This window comes from Myotis davidii, unplaced genomic scaffold (assembly GCF_000327345.1).
Source record: "Myotis davidii unplaced genomic scaffold, ASM32734v1 scaffold651, whole genome shotgun sequence".
In the NCBI taxonomy this organism is placed as follows: domain Eukaryota; kingdom Metazoa; phylum Chordata; class Mammalia; order Chiroptera; family Vespertilionidae; genus Myotis; species Myotis davidii.
The window spans coordinates 1,240,298-1,258,548 of record NW_006283994.1 but is presented as its reverse complement, the minus strand read 5'-3'; the positions used below and the strand labels follow the sequence as shown (position 1 = coordinate 1,258,548).

At 45.9% G+C, this 18,251-nt stretch overlaps 1 protein-coding gene across 1 annotated transcript in view; it reads left to right on the top strand.

Moving 5' to 3' along the window:
• Positions 1 to 18,251, top strand: part of NUP214 (nucleoporin 214kDa) — a 68,540-nt gene that overhangs the window by 23,973 nt on the left and 26,316 nt on the right. The window contains exons 17-24 of the mRNA XM_015567742.1: positions 1,048 to 1,206; positions 3,497 to 3,600; positions 6,487 to 6,669; positions 7,381 to 7,466; positions 7,557 to 7,640; positions 9,788 to 10,051; positions 11,038 to 11,199; positions 14,079 to 14,172. Coding sequence (XP_015423228.1) covers positions 1,048 to 1,206; positions 3,497 to 3,600; positions 6,487 to 6,669; positions 7,381 to 7,466; positions 7,557 to 7,640; positions 9,788 to 10,051; positions 11,038 to 11,199; positions 14,079 to 14,172 — 1,136 coding nt within the window. The remainder of the gene's footprint in view (positions 1 to 1,047; positions 1,207 to 3,496; positions 3,601 to 6,486; positions 6,670 to 7,380; positions 7,467 to 7,556; positions 7,641 to 9,787; positions 10,052 to 11,037; positions 11,200 to 14,078; positions 14,173 to 18,251) is intronic.

The following is an 18,251-nucleotide window of genomic DNA, read 5'->3' as shown; positions in this document are numbered from 1 at the left end:
TTTGAAAGGGGAAGTTCTCCAGGGTGTTAGCAGTGATTGTCTTCGGTAAGATTACAGCTACTGTTAATACTTATTCTCTGAATTTTCGATCATTAGAACTGGTTTCTTTCTTCTTTTTTTAAAAAATAGACTTTTATTGATTTCAGAGAGGAAGGGAGAGTGAGAGAGATAGAAATATCAATGATAGCCCAAGCTGGTTTGGCTCAGTGAATAGAGCGTCGGCCTGTGGACTGAAGGGTCCCAGGTTCGATTCCAGTCAAGGGCATGTACCTTGGTTGCAGGCACATCCCCAGTGGGGGGCGTGCAGGAGGCAGCTGATCGATGTTTCTCTCTCATCGATGTTTCTAACTCACTATCTCTCTTCCTCTCTGTAAAAAAATCAATAAAATATATTTTTTTAAAAAATGAAATATCAACAATAAGACATTGATTGGCTGCCTCATGCACGCCCCCTACTGGGGATCGAACTGTGACCTCTTGGTTCATAGGTCTACATTCAACCACTGAGCCATGCCAGCCGAGCAGAAACAGTTTCATAATGAGAAAGAAAAATAATTTTTTAAATGAACATTGGTAGACTAAAAAAGAGAAAAAAGAAAATTAAAAAAAAAAAAATAGCCCCAGTCAGTTTGGATCAGTGGTTGGAGCATCAGCCCATGGACTGAAGGATCCCGGGTTTGATTCTGGTTAAGGGCACATACTTCCGTTACAGGCTCGATCCCTCGCCCTGGTCAGGGCACATGTGGGAGGCAACTAATCAGTATATCTCTTTCATATCGATGTTTCTCTCTCCCTTTCACTCTCTCTAAAAATCAATGGAGAAAAAAGTCCTCGGAAGAGGATTAACAACAGCACAAAATTACAAGGAAAAAAAGAACATTGGTATCTTTCTCTAAGCAGTGAAATTCTGTTTTTGCATGACTATTAACTGTATTCAGTGTTCACCATGTTAACTATTTGAGAAGCACCACCTTCCTTGATCCAGAACAGAAAGGTTAATTTCTTAGAAATACCACCTTTTATCAGTACATCCTATTCCTTTCGTAGTCTCTTCATGGAGATATAAGCGCCCTGAAAACAACTCTACTTGAGGGCTTCGCTGGTGTTGAAGAAGCCAGGGAACAGAGTGCGAGGAACCGTGACTCGGGGTACCGGCACTTGCTCTACAGGAGACCTCTGGACCCCAGGAGTGAGGCGCAGCTCCAGGTAGGACCCAGCAGAGCGCTGGCCGCACGGCCTCGCCGTTCTCCTCGAAGCCTGGGTTCGGGCGACTGTCTTACGAATTGGCTCACTTCCTGTGAATACTTTACCTGTTCCCCATCGACTTCCTTAACTGATAGAGAAGATGGGACTCTTCCACGTAATGCTTTTTGGATTAAACAAAAATGGAATTCTTAACTAAACCCTCAGCTTGGTAGAAAGTATGCTGTTGAAAAAGATACATTGAGAAATCAAGTCATGAATAATAACTATTAAAGTAGCAACTACTCATTGAGCACCAGGTGCTCTGCGGGGTGTTTTTTACACATTATTTCTAGTCTTTAAAACCAGCTGCTCTGTAAGACTCGAGTTTCCGATCCCAGTGTACAGATGAGGACGGTGAGCCATAGAGGCGAGGGAGCCTGCCCAAGGCGGTGGTGGTGGTAGGAGTGGAACCAGGATTAAGATCTCCTCTTGCCCGGGTGCTTTCCTGTGTGCCATAATTTAGCAACGCTACTTTTCTCATTAATTGTTAATTATTCTTATTCTCTGTTTGTGAGATCTGGTTTTTGTTTTCATCTTTCAATTTATTCCAAACTGTTGTACCATTAGCTGGGTGGGGGATCATCCCCAGTTCCTTGCATTTGCCTAGAACCCCTGTAGAAGTGGGGCACAGAGGACAGTGCTGGTCACCCTCACCCAGCACGTGAGGGCCTATAGGGTGAGGAACCCCTTCTGCCCAGAAAACCCGCCATCCACAGGCCTCACCTGATAAACTTTCTGACAGTAGGAAAAGGAGAGACATGGTCCCTCCGCCCAGAAAGGGAGGAGCCCTGGCTGTGCCCACAGCCCTGAGGGATCCCTAGATGCTCCTCCATGGTGGACATTAACCCTCCTAGCAAGGGGGTGCTAAACACGGCCTGCACTCTTCATCCAGTCACACTTGCTTCCTACTGCCTTTTCACCTCCTGCTCTGCGTCCAAACTAAAAGAAAAGCATACAGCTATTGGGAAACACTCCCATTCAAAAATAAGTCAGTTTCTCTTTTCACAGTGCTAAATAGACCATAGTAGCTGGCATGTATCAGTTCATGCCCTATACAAAAGAAATGTCCTGGAAGTACCAACGTCTCACCACTAGTACGCACTGGACCCTTGAGCCTGGACAGTTTGGCTCAGAGCCTGTGCTCCTGACCACACACTACCACGTGCAGCCCCTCCAGCTGGCTCAGTGGCAGTGGGGAAGATGAGCACACAAACGCAGTGTGGATGTGTTCCTGTGGGATTACAGGCGGGGGAGCAGCGAGGCCACAGAGAAGAAGTGTTTCTGGTGGGCCGCAAAAGAAGCATGGGTGTTCTGAGAGGTGAAGTCGGGAGAGCACTCGGGAGCTAATGCACGGAGGGCTCGTTGCGCCTGAGTGTTCAGAGAAAGGGCCTCCCCTAGCCAGGTGTTGGCTGAAATCTACATTTGATGCTGAGGTTACTGCCGCTTCCTGGAACCAGCTTGACTCTCTTTCAACGACATTTCCTCTTTTTCAGTTGGGACACATACCCGTATCCAAGGATAATTTTAAGCTACGTTTAAACACAGATGCAGAGAGCTTTCCCTGTGTGTGCACATTGTCTTCATTTGCTTACACATTTAACGGACTGCTTCGTCTTTGTTGTTCATTTTTGAAAATCAAGTTGGATAGCATGAAGGTTAACACTGGATCAAAATTTAAAGAAATTATTGCAGGCCTAAAATAAGTTAATAGATAAGAGTTTAATGCACTTTCTAGTGTTGATGCTATTTTTTTTGTTTGTTTTGGAGAAATGAAATTTTCTCAATTGGTGAGATTTCTGTGTTCTGAATAAATTGGTTCAGAATTATTTTCAGCACTGTTTTGTAGGATAATTTTGTTTCTAGCACAGTTAATTTCATGGGTCAGGAAACAAAACCTAAATGGATGCCCTGTCGGAGTACCAGAGTGCAGTGGAAAATTCCTAGGCCAGGCTGAGTTACTTCAGAGGAACTGAAAAATGAGAGCTAAGCAAGAACTTTTGTTCCCTGGAGGCCCTGGACTGACACCCTTTCTGTTTCTGTTTCTCTACCCCACCTCCCTGCCACACCCTCAGAAAGGTTGAGTTTCTGGATTTCATTTGGATTGTAATGTTCTGATGATTGTGTTAAATCCTAGTATGTGTTCTTTGTTCATTATGGTTCTCAATATAAAAATAATTGAAAATTATTTTGATTGTTTTGATACATCTTTCTCCAAGCTACTGGAAAATGGAGTCATTTTTTTTTCTTGTAGGAAATTCGGCGCCTTCATCAATATGTGAAGTTTGCTGTCCAAGATGTGAATGATGTTCTAGACTTGGAGTGGGATCAGCATCTGGAACAAAAGAGAAAACAAAAGTAAGCGAGGTCCCATCCCCCACCGGGGGCAGGAAATAGCGCTGCCACCTTTTCAAAAGATTTAGGAACATGGATAAAACCCTGAAATGTTCATTCTCATCAACCCCGTCTTTCTGCTCCCAGATATTTGTTCTGCAGACATAATAGCAGTGCTCACAACAGGGTGCATCAGAGAATTTCTATCAGCTCAGCTAGCTCATGATGCAGACAAATTGGATTAACCCTGCTTACCCACGGCTTAGAGGAGGAGTTCAGAGTCTGGTCTTTTTCTCTTAATATAGACATAACCATGGACTAGCATGTTCTCCAAATACCACATTAAAGATATGTTACAGGGAGTGTACAAGATTGTGATTATATAACTACTAGAGGCCCGGTGCATGGATTTGTGCACCAGTGGGGTCCCTCGGCTTGGCCTGTGCCCTCTCGCGATCTGGGACTCCTCAGAGAATGTCGGAGAGCCGGTTTCGGCCCGATCCCCACAGGCCAGGCCGAGGTACCCTACATGTGCACAAATTCGTGCACCAGGCCTCTAGTATGCATATAAGATCTTTGGTTAATCTCTTCCCACCCTCTCCCCTCTTCCCTTCCCTCTGAGATTCACCAGTCTGTTCCATGTTTCTATGCCTGTGGTTTCCACTCCTGCATTGAGTGCCCCCTGGTGGTCAGTGTGCATCATAGCTACCAGCTAGTCAGCCGATTGCTTAGGCTTTTATAAATATAGATTATTAGATACAATATATGTAATATGAAAAAAGTAAGACAAACCCTAGCCAGCTTGGCTCAGTGGATAAAGTGTCAGCCTGCCGACTGAAGGGTCCCAGGTTCAATTCCAGTTAAGGGCACATGCCTGGGTTGCGGGCTTGATCCCCAGTAGGGAGTGTGCAGGAAGCAGCCGATCAGTGATTCCCTCTTGTCATTGATGTTTCTATCTCTCTCTCCTTCTCCCTTCCTCTCTGAAATCAATAAAGAAATATATATTTTAAAAAAAAGAAAAAGGTAAGACAAAATACTGGGTGATCTCAACATGGAGAACTAAACATTGAAAAGAGGCTGGAAATTAATCTCACAATATTATCACAGATACAGCTGCGAGGTGGGGTTAAGAGGAATTTTATCTTTATACTCTTGTATATTCCAAGTTTTCTTTTTAAGGAAACATTCCTGATTAGTGTGGCTAATTAGAAGGACGAGAGGAATGATGACAAAGGTATGACAAGGAACAGAATGCAGTACATTGTTAGAATAGTTGAGTGCCAATGAGAAATTGGAAAAACAGATCAGCCCTCCACGCGTTCCATGTTGAAACACCTACACTTGATCAGTGGATTAGCCGTGTGGGGAAGCAAACCAAGAAATGCTCTGTTTACCTGTTTATAAAGCTGTGGGATCACAGAACTTTAAGTGGGGCAGCCTGGGTGGGATGTCAGGGGCAGGGCCAGAATGTGCTTAAAATTCAGTGAGCAGGATTGAACGCGTTATATTGTACCACCTGGAGAATGGCTTTGTGCCCAACCTGAGGAGTCTGCTTGGAACATAGGTAGGGGAGATAGAGGTGAGTGTTGGTCCCTCCGACACTGTGGGGAGGATTCCTCACCTGTGGCCTGGGGCACCTGGCCCTGTGGCAGTGGGGCCCCAGTGGAGATTTCACAGCTCCCTCCCTAGTCCTGAGTTCACGTTCAGCCACATGGAGAGGACGGCGTGACCAGGCAGTGTGCGTGTCCTGCTCTGCTTGACAGTTAGGTTTCTCTCTCAGAACAGGGAAGCCGGCTTGCTTCTCCTTTATGACAGCTCTGTGGACTTACTACCTCGTGTGCTTTATTTTTAATTCCCTTTATGCAGAGTTCAGATTCTTAAGTCTGTGCAGTTTTCTAGTGTTTCTGTTTAGGCCTTTGTATAAGCATTACCTTGTACCCTATTGATACGTGCGGTTTGTTTTTGTTTTTTTAATACATTTTATTGATTTTCACAGAGAGGAAGGGAGAGAGACAGAGAGTTAGAAACATCAATGAGAGAGAAACATCGATCAGCTGCCTCCTGCACATCTCCCACCGGGGATGTGCCCACAACCCAGGTACATGCCCTTGACCGGAATTGAACCCGGGACCCTTCATTTCGCAGGCCGAAGCTCTATCCACTGAGCCAAACCGGTTTCGGCTTGATACGTGTTTTTAAATATTTATCTTGATCCCATCTGTGTGACTCAGTGGTTGAGGATCGACCTTTGAACCAGGAGGTCACAACATGGTTCAATTCCTAGTCAATGTATATGCCCAGGTTGCAGACTCAGTCCCCAGTGGGGGGCATGCAGGAGACAGCCAATCAATGATGTTTTCTCATCATTGATGATTCTATCTCTCTCCCTCTCCCTTCCTCTTTGAAATGAAAAATATATTTTAAAATAAAAAAATTTTTTTTAAATTTTGAACTAACCTGTCACCTGAAGGAAAGGGAACCGGCCCTTCTTGTTGCAGTTCCTGGGATGGGTGCTCCTTCCTGCTCCTGCGTGCTCTCTCCCCCACTGATTCTTGGCAGCATCTGAAGAGATGACTGACTCCCATCGGCTTTCCTGGGCCTTTTCTTTTATTGAATGTGACTTACACACAGGAAATAGCACATGTCCTAAGTATGCTGCTGAATGAATCTGTCCCCTGTTGACACGTCTCCCACCCTGTTGTACCCAGGGCCTCTGGGATTGTGCCAATTGTGCCTGCAGGCCTCGTTAGGCTTTCGTCCCTTTTTCACGTTCTAGTATTTCCTGATGCTCTCTGTCCGCTGGTGATTCTCTGTTTTAGTCTTTTCACTGTTACAGTTGTAGTCTTCTTCTTCTGTGGGAGGTTTCTGTACTTGACTCACGTTGAATTCTTTTCTCATTGCTGTCAACAGGCGCCTGCTTGTGCCGGAGCGAGAGACGCTGTTTAACACCCTGGCCAACAACCGGGAGATCATCAACCAGCAGAGGAAGAGGTTGAACTGCCTGGTGGACAGTCTCCAGCAGCTGCGACTTTACAACCAGACTTCCCAGTGGCGCCTTCCCTCGGCAGCGCCCTCCCAGAGCAGCACTCACAGGTGTGCGGGAGAAGGGGCTCTAGCTACTGGCACTCAGTCAGTGTGGCTGAGTGAATGGATACGTACTGGGGAGTACAGTGGGATTGTCTTAAAGTGGTTCAGATGTGGGTTTGAAAGTGACCGCTGTCTGTCACTTGTGTGACCCTGGTCAGGTTCCTCACCCTCTCTGATCCTCTGTTCCTTTGCTTAAAAAATGGGGATAACAATATATGCCTCCCAGGGTTGTTGGGGAGTTAAATTCAGTCTAGAAAGCACCCAGTAGTGTGTGTGAGGAGACTGGTGCTCAGTAGGTGATAGTAGACACTATGGTAACAGTATTGTTTTTTTGAAAATTAACTGGTAGGATTAGGTTGACTCACTTGTTTCAGAGTTTAGGTTTGTCATTTTGCTTGAGTGTGGGAACTTTCAGACCCTAGCAGTTAGGCAGTTTACCCTTGACGTTCCCCAGGTGGTTTTGTGTTTCGCCTTTAAGCCAGATGTGTTGGTGTTCATTGCCCCTTCTGCCGAAGCTCTCTCAGTGCGTGTCCCGGGGGGTGGTGATGTTATGGTTGCCATCTCTTTCCTTTGGATTGATTACATCGATTGGTCAGATGGCCTATTTCTGAATGGGGGATGCTCTCATTTCTTGCACTTATATTTAGGACAATGCACGCCCACCCCTCAGATTTCTCTGGTCATAGTTGGTTTCTATATGACACTGTCGCACTTCAGTTTTGACAGTGACCTGGAAAGCCTGCGCAATGCTTTGTTGAAAACCACCATAGAGTCTCACACCAAACCCTTGCCGAAAGTACCAGGTAAGTGCGTTCTTCCCAGTTCTTAGCTATTGGTGTTCTTTCTTCTACTGACCAGGTTGTAAGCATTTATCGCTCATGAATTTCTTGCAGCTAAACTGTCCCCCGTGAAACAGGCACAGCTGAGGAACTTCCTGGCCAAGAGGAAGACCCCACCAGTGAGATCCACGGCGCCAGGTAGAGGAGCCGGGCCTGAACTCTTAGCACAAACCAAACAGCACCTGGTGTGGGAGTCGGGGGGTGTCTGTCTGTGTCTGTAAGGCCCCCTGTAATGCGGGCACCACACGAAGCTCCTTGCCTAGAGGGATCACCCCTCACAACTGACCACGGCGCCAGGTAGAGGAGCCGGGCCTGAACTCTTAGCACAAACCAAACAGCACCTGGTGTGGGAGTGGGGGGGTGTCTGTCTGTGTCTGTGTTTTCCTTTTGGTTCCTAGTAGGAGCTGGAGGAAATGTCCCTAGAATCTGTTGTGCATCTGAATGCTGGAGTAGGAGCTGCTCGGCCAAGCAGCTCGAGGGGTGGTTTTGGCTTTACCTCCCTGTTTTCTGCAGTCCCCAGATTGAGTGGCAGTGCTTCCCAAGGGTTTGGGGACACTGAGCTGGCTCCACGGTTCGTAGCCTCTGCTTTAGAAAGTTGACTTCCCTGGTTTGTGTGGGGTTTGAGTAAGATTGTATTTGAAAAAAGGGCTTCTTTTTTTTAAGAAGATAGAGAAAAACCCACTGGTTAGGGAATGATGGCTAAAAACACTTACTGAAAAGAAGCCATAAAACCAGTGAAAAAAACTTGTTTTTGTTATTAAATTACCTAGATAACCATGTTATACACAGCTTCAGGCATAGTAGTGCTTTGCTTTTGTGCTTGTATCTGCTTTTCTTTTTTCTGTTTTGAGTTGAAACTGGTTTTTTTATACCAGCAGCCAATTATTTTTTTGGTAATTAAAATAGGATGGAAATTTAATCTTACTGTACCACCATTCATTAATTTTTCTGTAATCATATAAAGCTAAATTAGGTAAGGTAATAGTCACAGGCAAGTGAAATCTTTTTAACAATCATTTCCATTATCTAAACATATATATATATACCTTCTCTTAGTAGATAATTGGAAAAATATAATGAAGAATAAAAGTTACTCTTATGCCTCAACCCAAATATGTCATCAATTATGTCATTTTGGTTTACTCTTAAATTTTTTTCTTTGTATCTATAAATTTGATTTTTTGAAAATGAGACTGGGACTGTTGCATTTATAATTTCATACTTTTATATTTTTTAATTAGAAACTTACAAACCTTTACTGTAAAACAGAAAATGACAAGTGTTAGTGAGGATTGCACAAGGGGACAAATTGGGCCCCTTGTGCACCGTTAGTGGAATGTAAAGGGTGCTGCGCTATAGAACACAGCTGGTGGTTCCTCAAAAAACTAAATAATTACCATAGGGTCCAACAATCCACTCGTGGGTATATACCCCAAAGACTGGAGAGTAGGAATCCAAACAGATATTCTGTACATTCATGTTCATGGCAGCATTATTCACAATAGCTGAAAGTAAAAGCAAGCCAAACACCCAATGGATTGAATAGATAAGTGAAATGGGGTGTATCCATATCTTAAAAAGGAAGGAAATTCTGACATGCTACACTGTGGATGAAACTTTAGGATATTGTGCTAAGGAAAATGCCAGTCACAAAGACAAATATTGTATGAGCCTACTTCTGTGAGTAAGCAGAGCAGTCAAATTCATAGTGACAAAGTAGAACGGCGGTCTCCAGAGGCCGAGGGAAGAGCAGAATGGGGAGTTAGTTTTTAATGGGGACGGTATTTTTAGACCTAATTGATCAAAAGAATCGATAGATTTAGCTGCAAATGTCTGAGGCAGTCAGGACTGAGGACCTTCTGTTGTTACCAGTTTGCATTAGGCCTGTTCTTAGAAATTATTGTGGAAATGTGACAGCAGTGGTGCGACTTCCCCGTGATGCGGAAGCTTCTCTGTTACTTTTCTGACACGTTATTACTCTGCCTGTGGGATCCGCCGAGGGCACCAGCTCTCCCACGTTCACACCAGCATTCATTCTGCCTCTCACTTCACGTTTTTTTGTTTCACAATCAAAGAGTTCTGTCATACATGGCTCGATATTTCAAAGCCCCATTTGAGCAGAGACCCCAAACCATCTTTATTCACATTCGACAGTAGCTGCTTCCACTTAAAATAAGTAATAATTAAGTCATTTTGCAGATTGGCTATTTGTCTGTCCACAGTGGAAATTACATAGCTCTTGGGCTGCTTCATTACTGACTTGGGTTTTGTTTGGGGCTTTGTAGCCAGCCTGTCTCGGTCAGCTTTCCTGTCTCAGAGATATTACGAAGACTTGGATGAAGCCAGCTCCACGTCATCCATCTCCCAGTCTTTGGAGAATGAGGACACACAGGCACCCTGTAAAGATGATGATGCCGGGATCCAGGTCCCTCGCCACGCCCCCGTGGTGCGCACTCCCTCCATCCAGCCGGGTCTCTTGCCCCAGACGGCAGCTCCTTTTGCTAAATCTCACCTGAGTCATGGTCCACCTGGCGTGCTGGGAGCTTCAGGTAGGAAACAAGGAGACAAGGAGATGGGAAACTCCCCCCTCCCCCCACCACCCCCCATTAGGCTTTGAACTTAGGAAGGAACTGGAGCTGGGTTTTATACTGCCTAATAGTTCAGAAACTTGAAGACCAGTTCAAAGGGGGTGTGTGACCTTAGAAGCAGTTGGTGGGACATAGGAGGAAGAAGAGGCCGAGGCTGGCACTGTCACCACTTTGCTGTGGAGTCCAGTGTGCATTTATTTAGACAGGTCTTTTCGGGAGGAACAGCAGGAGCTGTTTGCCTCCATGCGAGGCAGCGTCTACCCTGTGCCCTGCACATCCCAGCTCATTTCACTCCCTGCTCCTGCCGTGTTCTGCCCCAGCTCGCCAGCACGTCCGTGCAGGGATCAGTGTCGGCTCCCTGCGGGGACCGGTGCTGTCAGTGTCGGGGCTGGGCTCTGAGTGGCTTCTGACAGCAAACAAGCAGCGTGCAATAGGGATGGAGAGGTGTTATGAGAGGAGAGTGGGAAATCGGTCAGATTGATGTGTTGGCATAAAGGTTACATTTCCATCGGTGTCATGGGACGTGATCGTGTAGAGCAGCGATTTTCGACCTGTGTGCCGCAAGAATTTGTAAAACGTGCCATACTTGGACTGTGACAACAGACAACACAACAATCGCTGTCTGGTGTGAATGAATCAAAATTATAGCTATTTTTTGTCAGCTTGGCAAAAAAACGTATATTTTGGTGTGCCACAGAATTTTAGTGATTACTTTATGCGTGCCATGAGATGAAACAAGCTGAAAATCACTGGTGTGAAGTATCTTAGTTAGTAGAGGCAGGCAGGCAAATTGTATTGGCATCTTTGAAAGATGTGGATATCAGCCTGTCTGTTTCCTGGTACTTTCCTGTTTTTAATCTTGGTGTTTTCCCTGCAACCTAACATGGAGAATTGACCATTTTAACTTTTGTGTTTTCCTCTTCTCGGACCTACTTTGTTTTCCTTAGCGTCTGCGTCTGCCAGCAAAATCATCCCTCAAGGGGCCGACAGCACAATGCTCGCAACCAAAACCGTGAAGCACGGTGCGCCGGGCCCCTCCCACACCATCCCAGCTCCACAGGCGGCCGCTGCGGCAGCACTGAGACGCCAGATGGCCAGTCAGGCGCCAGGTGAGAGTGGAGCCCACACCTGCGCAGGGGCTGGTGTGAGCTGTCTGCGTCTCGGGCTGGGGTGGCAGGTGCCAGCTAGCCCCTGGCTCTGCTGCCGTTCAGAACGAAGGCTGCTGTGCAGCCTCCCTCCTGGTGGAAAGGGTTCCCAGGAAGTAGACTTCCTTGTGGGGGAGGTGTTAGGCTGCCACAGTCAGTTACACAGGAAATCGGGTTTTCTGGTGAGTGTTAATCCCTGCCTTGGAACAGTGTCTGCTTTAAGCCCACAATCAATCTTTGCAGTTAGATCACCTGGGAGCATTCAGAGGCTCTGTGGTCTCTTAGGAATCGCGCTGCCCTGTGAGGTGGGTATTAGTGTGCCCGTTATGCTTTTGAGTGATGTGACATTCAGAGAGGGAAGGTGACCCGTCTGATGAGAAGCAGAACCCAGACCCCAACCTGAGGTCTTTCCCTTGCAACACAGCTGCTGCTTGGGGGGCAGGTGTGGCTGTTACAGGCGGGGACTCTAATGAGCATGGCATTCTGTCAGTGTCGTGGCTGTCCACGTTTTCTGCACCGGGACTTCTGGGTAGCTGGCCTCAGGACTTCCCTTGGTCTCCATGTGTACAAGCCAGTGGTTTTGCCCCCTACACACCCCTTACTCCCCAGCAGTTAGCAATGTTGGCAGTAGAGCTCAGGAATGCTGCAAAAAAAATCTTTTTAAAAAATTTATTAATTTTTTTTTGCATATCACGGGTCACTTTTATTAAAAGCATCATTACTATAATTGGCAGTAGTTTACATTTTATCTGACATGGTAGCAGTTTTCGAAGAAAAAGTGAAAGGATGTCACAACAGAGGAAAGCAATACATTCAGTCATGTAGACGTCATGGCTAGTTTAGAGCTGAGATCCTGCTGTTGAGCTTCGTGGCTTAAAGAAACGAAGTCCTTTAATTTAAAAAGGACCCGAGTCCCTACTCTACTCTTACTTTCTTCATCTCCTTCCTTTGTTTACACCAGTGCATTACGAGACCACGAGACAATGAGACTATAGTTCTGTCTGGCAAGAACCCTCCCAGTAGGTCAATTTCCAAAGGGGCCCTTCACATGTCATTGCTGAGCCTCGGGACAGAGCCAGTCACACTAACGTGAAGGCTGTCCAAGTGCATGGATGTGTGTGTGCAAGTGTGCGAACCATACAGTCAGAAAGGGAAAGATGAGCAAGTACAATCGGTGTGGTAAATTCCATCTTGACCTTCACAGCTAATACATTAAATATATAACGTCACCCTTCCTTTGAGCACCTCTTTCTTCCATGAGAGCCACTGAGTTACAAATTCTCTTTATTCTAATACCAGTGGTACTAGAAGGAAAGGGGGAAAAGAGCATTATGTAGGTTGCCTTAAAAAGACATGGTCACCTCCCGAATGTCCTCTCTTCTGGGGAGAATGACTGATGCACTGCACACCCTTCATGACCAGGACCCCTTGTGACGCACCTGTAGAACATGCTTGGACTTCGATGCACAGGATACCCCACAACAAAGGATCATCGAGCCCCAAAATGTCCGTACCGCCGAAGCTGAGAAATAAATTTTTTTGTTTTAGCGGAATAAAATTATTTTTTCGTTTTATCACTGCTTAGAACACATATCAATTTATACAGGTTTTTTTCTTTAAGACTAAAAAGACATGGTGGTTTGATTTAGACAAAAGGGAATTACCATTATACAGTGATAAAAGATTTCTAAGAAAAGTTCAGATGTTAAAACCCTTATCAAGGCATCTAAACTAGATGTAAAAGAGCATAAATAAGGTACCTTTGAGCCTTCTAAAGGAATAGAGTCCTTTGATGTTTCCTTTAAATATTACTTGGACCAAGCAGAATCCTGGCATTGTGCTAAAGAGGCCCCAAGTCACGCTGATAGAGTTGATTATTTATAAACTGAAAATCTGCCAGGATTTCGGATTATCCCACTGTCAGCAGGAGGGGGTGTGATTCTATTATCATTTTGGAAGCAGAAATTTCTAAGGTGTAGGCACCTTTGAATGTGCCAGATGAAGAATGTGCAGTCGTAGGCAGGAAGTCCCGGGTGCTTCTCTGAAGGAGGGAGAGAGCGAGCTGCCACAGACCCACGTCCCATCCAGGCTGCCGCTTTCAGTTTTCAGTTTGGCCAAATATGTAGTTAGCAGAGATCCAAGAGCTTTGCTCAGTCCTTCTTAGTAGTTAGTTTTAAAATATCACTAAGTTCTGGAATACAGTTTTAAGCTATAAGACACAGAAAGAGAGACGTGAAAGCCGACAGGCCTGAGATGGGTGAGTAGGTGTCAGGTTAGTCCCGGTTGCCATTAATTCAGGCCTCTTGGCCTCCCCCATTCTTGTCTAGGCTCCATTTCCCACATTTTATTCACCGTGTCTGTCTCACTAAGCCGTGGCTCCTTTAGAGAAGAAACTCTATGTCAGACATTTTTGGTATTCCCAGCACCTAACAGTCTGGCAATAAAAAGCCCATGTGAAAGGATGGTTGAATGAAAGAGTGGGGGGTGGAAAAATCCTTAGTCTGAATCACGCTAATGCTCCAGCTCTTTCTGCCCTTTTCCAAGGTGAGCAAACAGCGTGGCAGGCAATCTCAGCTCTGCTGTCTAAAATCTGCCCAGGGAATTCTTTTTCCCTGAACTAGGGCATTTGACTAAATTGCATGCATCTTCATCTCATAATCTTTATGAATGGAGGCCAGGTGTTCACTGAACACAGCGCTGCAGAGCTGCCTAGAGTAGCTGTCCTTTCTCTGTCTAATAGGATTGCAAGCTGCTTGGGTTTCTGTCCTGGTGGTTTATGTAGGGCTAGACTTTTTTGATCCCTCATTGCAATTAATATGCCTCTCTGTTCTCTGTTTCAATAGCTGTGAGTACTTTGACCGAATCAACTTTGAAGACTGTCCCTCAAGTGGTAAATGTGCAGGAATTGAAGAATAACCCTTCATCTACAGCGATGGGGTATGTTACGCCTTTGTAGTGTGTATACATCAGCCAGTGAATTACTTGTAATATTGGGGACTGCCTGCAGGGAGCAGCATTGCTGCCCGCACTGGGTGACTGCTTTCCTAGAGCCTCAGGGTCTAAGGGGTGGACAGCTAATCTTGGATACATGACTGGGTTTTCAGGAGATTGTCCTCTTCAACTTGCCAGTGACCGGTCCCTCATGAGCCTCTAAGCCTGTGCCATGTGTGCGTCTGCGTGTGTGCACAGGAGGGCTATGGAGTCGGGGGTGGGACTTGGTTTTTTACATAGGTATTTTTTATAGTCTCGGGGTTCCAGAGTTGATGCTTCAGTTCTCATGGAGACTTGATTCTGCAAACTCAGTGGTGATCTTGAGATTGACAGTCTCCTCCCTCGTCTCCTCTCTCAGGCATTGCTGTTCTTTCAAGTTTCTTCTGCCTTTTGTATGAAAAGAACAAAAACGAAACAGTCTTAAAAGGCAGCAGCTCTGCTTGGAGACTCGCAGCTTCTCTTCTCTGCTGTATTTGAGGGCTGGGTCATCGCTGCTGCTGGAGCTTGCTTCTCTTTCGTCTGGATCTGTTTAGAATTCACGGCCTGGCTCCTGCGCGCAGCTCCGGCAGCACAGTTCAGAGTCTGCCTTCTGCCGTTGCGTGTGTTGTAGCTGTGAACTCCGTGGTCCAGCCCAGCCTCCCCGGTGGCATAGGAAAGAGTCGAAGGACTTTCCTCGGGTTGGATGTCGGGATCGTGATGACCAGTGTCATTCAGGGAATTAGTGTCTGGTGTCATGGTTAGTCCAGCGGCGGGAAGAGCAGCACAGACCCTGTGTTTCTCCCGCATGGTGCCCGCTCTCTCCCCCACCGGGTCTGCTCCCCGGGCAGTTTTGGTTTTACCAAGTGGCCCTGCCTCCCTAGTCCACTGGCCTTCTCTTTTCCAATGGGTCCATTTATCAACACAGTCTGTCCCGGGCATTTCTTCATTATCTCGGGCTGTACTAACGCCAAAAACAAGCCTACCCACATTGGATCTTGTAGTGACCTTGACGCTTTGGTATGCTGGTTAGACCAAGCTGGCATTTGTGGTTGTTGTGAACTTCTCAAGGGAAAAAATGTGCATTGAGTCTGGGAATTGTCGCCAGATTCCTCATATAAGGAAGGCAAAGAAAAGCCACTGAATGGCTAAGTGGCTTAATGGGGAAAGAAATGAGGTGGGGGATATCTGAGACATCGCAGCCGCTAACCAGGGATGAGAACTCGCTCTTGGCGATTTCATTTGCCTTTTCTCGGGCTTTGTTTCCCTCGAATGGGTCAGCTGAGCTGAGCTGAGAGAAGGGCTTTGTTAGAAGAGCAGTTCTGAGTTTGCCTTTTTCTGATTTAAGAAATATAGGCACAAAAGTTCAAAAGGAATCTTGAAGAAACTTTTCCTTCCTTTCCCCACAGAGTTGGACTCTGGTACAGTGATTTAACTTGTCTGCCCAGCATGGTGCCTGGAGTGTAGTTCCTTTTTAATAACCACTTATCAGGTAACAAACTCCGAGCATAATCAATAAGTGGAGATTGGTATTTACTGCCTCCCCCAATAAAAAAGCTTCAGAGGGAAATGCATTCATTATCAGATTCTGTGAAGCAGTGGTTCTTAGATGTATTTTAAATATTTAATTTTGCATTTAACTTTTTTAGAGTAGTATCTTATAGAAGATTAACCGTAAGATGAGCTTATCTATTTCTGCCCTTGGCATCTTACGTTCATCAGCTTCATCCACTTATATTCATTAACTAACCGCCCTGTGTTAAGGGAGAGGGTTTACCTGGAGCAAACCCAGGTTTAGCAGAGTCTGGGGCAACTACAATGCTGCCCTGGGTGTGAAGGGCACAGCAGTGGGTCACACCAACCCCTGCTTTCGTGGCACTTAGGTTAGCAAGGAGACAGCCGCTACACACCAGTTGCACAGCGTTATTAGCTGCAGTGTAGTGAGCTCAGGAGAGGGACCAGCTGCTGAGAAAGCACGGCGTGCGCGGGCTGGTGGAGTCGGGGCTGACGAGGCTGGTGGGGAAATGCTGTTTTAGCTGGAAGTTAAACAGTGGCCAGCAGTTTGCAGGCGATGACTGCAGAGAAGAGTGCTGAGCCGAGGTTGGAATGTGTGACGGCAGATCTGGGCAAGGACAGTGCTGGGAGTGAAGTTGGAAGTGAAGTTGGAAGAAGGCCCCTTGTGGCCAGAGGCCTGGCAGGAAGTGGGGAAGGAAGAAAGGGGGGCTGGATGAGGTGGGAGGTTTGGCTGGTTTGTTTGTTTTTACTAACACACACCAGACACATCATTCCTTTCAGGAATTTTGTTGTTCATGTGCTCATTTTTTACTCCCAACAAAAAATGAGTGTGTTCTGTATGCCGCACGCTGTTCTAAGTGCTGGGGATAAAGCAGCTAACTGAACAGACCGCCAAAACCCACCCTACCCTAGTCACAGAAAGACTGAGATGTGAAATAAACTAGTACGTAGTGTTTCAGATGGTGGCCGGTCTGCTGGACAAAATAGCAGTAGAAAGGGGGTTAGGGCTGTTGGCTGGGCTGGGTTGCAGTTTTAAACAGTGTGGTCAAGGCAGGCGGGTGTTTCTCCCCCCAGTTACTGGCTACAATGTCTCAGACATACCAGACCGAGTTTCTTTCACCTCAAGCTGGATTTTTTTGTCTTCTGTAATGTCTTGCCTTCCGGTGGCTTTTGACACTTGACATTTGGATGAAGATCAAAAGGCCAGAGAGCAGATTTCGTGGATATCCTACGGAAACAGCTCCGGCATGGGCCTGTGGTGGGAGTGTGTCTGGCCAGCTCAGGGAAGAGCCAGGTGGCACTGGTGGCTGGAGGGAGAAAGGAGCCCTAGAGATGGGGGGAGGGGGAGGGGCAGGGGCAGGGTAGGCGCGTGGTGGGGCTCACGACCTGGTTCAGCTAGCAAGCTGGGTCAGGACCTGGTTGACATTGGAAGTTTTTTGAGCAGTGAGTGATATGATTTCTTTTTTGGTTTATTTTTTTTAACTTTAGCAGTTGTTTTTTTAATCTCTATTGTTGAGAGTATTACATATGTCCCCTTTTTTCTTCCATTGACTCTCCCCTCTCCACCCCTCCACCCCAGGCCTTCATCACTCTATTGTCTTTGTCTATGAGTTATGCATATACACATATGAGTTCATTGGTTGATCGCTCCCCACTCCCTCCCCTGCCTTGCCTCTGAGGTTTGACAGCACATATACTAAAGTTGGAAGGATACAGAGAAGATTAGCATGGCCCGCAAGGATGACAACTTGAGCAGTGTTTTAATATTGAAGCATAATTTACAAACAGTAAAATTCATCTTTTTCTAATTGTAAAATTCTTATGAGCTTTGATAAATGCAAATAGTTGTATATGACCTATGGTTTTAGCAGGAAGCACTGGTTCTTATCTTGAGAATAGATCAAAGCGGCTGGGGTCGGGGACGGTAGAAACACCGAGACCAGTTAGGAAGCTTTTCCTGTTTTTATAGTGGTAAAATATACATAGAACAGAAGTGACATCGTAACCATTTTTAAGTGTATAATCCAGTGACATTAAGTACAGGTAGTGTTGTGTGACCCTCACCACTATTTATTTCCAGAGCTTTGTCATCCATCCCTCCCTGAAACTGTCTCCATTAACAATAACTGTTCACTCCCCTTCCCTCCAGTCCCTGGTAGTCTCTATTCTACTTTCTGTCTCTAATAATTTGCCTATTGTAGGAACCTCATATAATTGGAATCCTCTTGTGCCTGGCTCATTTCACTTGAATTTTCAAGATTCATTCATGTTGTAGCATATGTCAGGATTTCATGCCTTTTATGACTGGATAATACTCCCTTGTGTGCATATTCCCATTCATCTGTTGATGAAACTTGGATGTTTCCCCCTCTTGGCTATTGTGAATAATGCCACAGTGACCATTGGTGTACAAGTATCCGTGTGAGCCCCTGCTTTTAGTTATTTTGGATAATGTTTTATGGAATTGCTAGATGACGCGGTACTTCTTTTTAGCTTTTTGATCTAAACATAGTTCAAACTGTTTCACAAAGCGG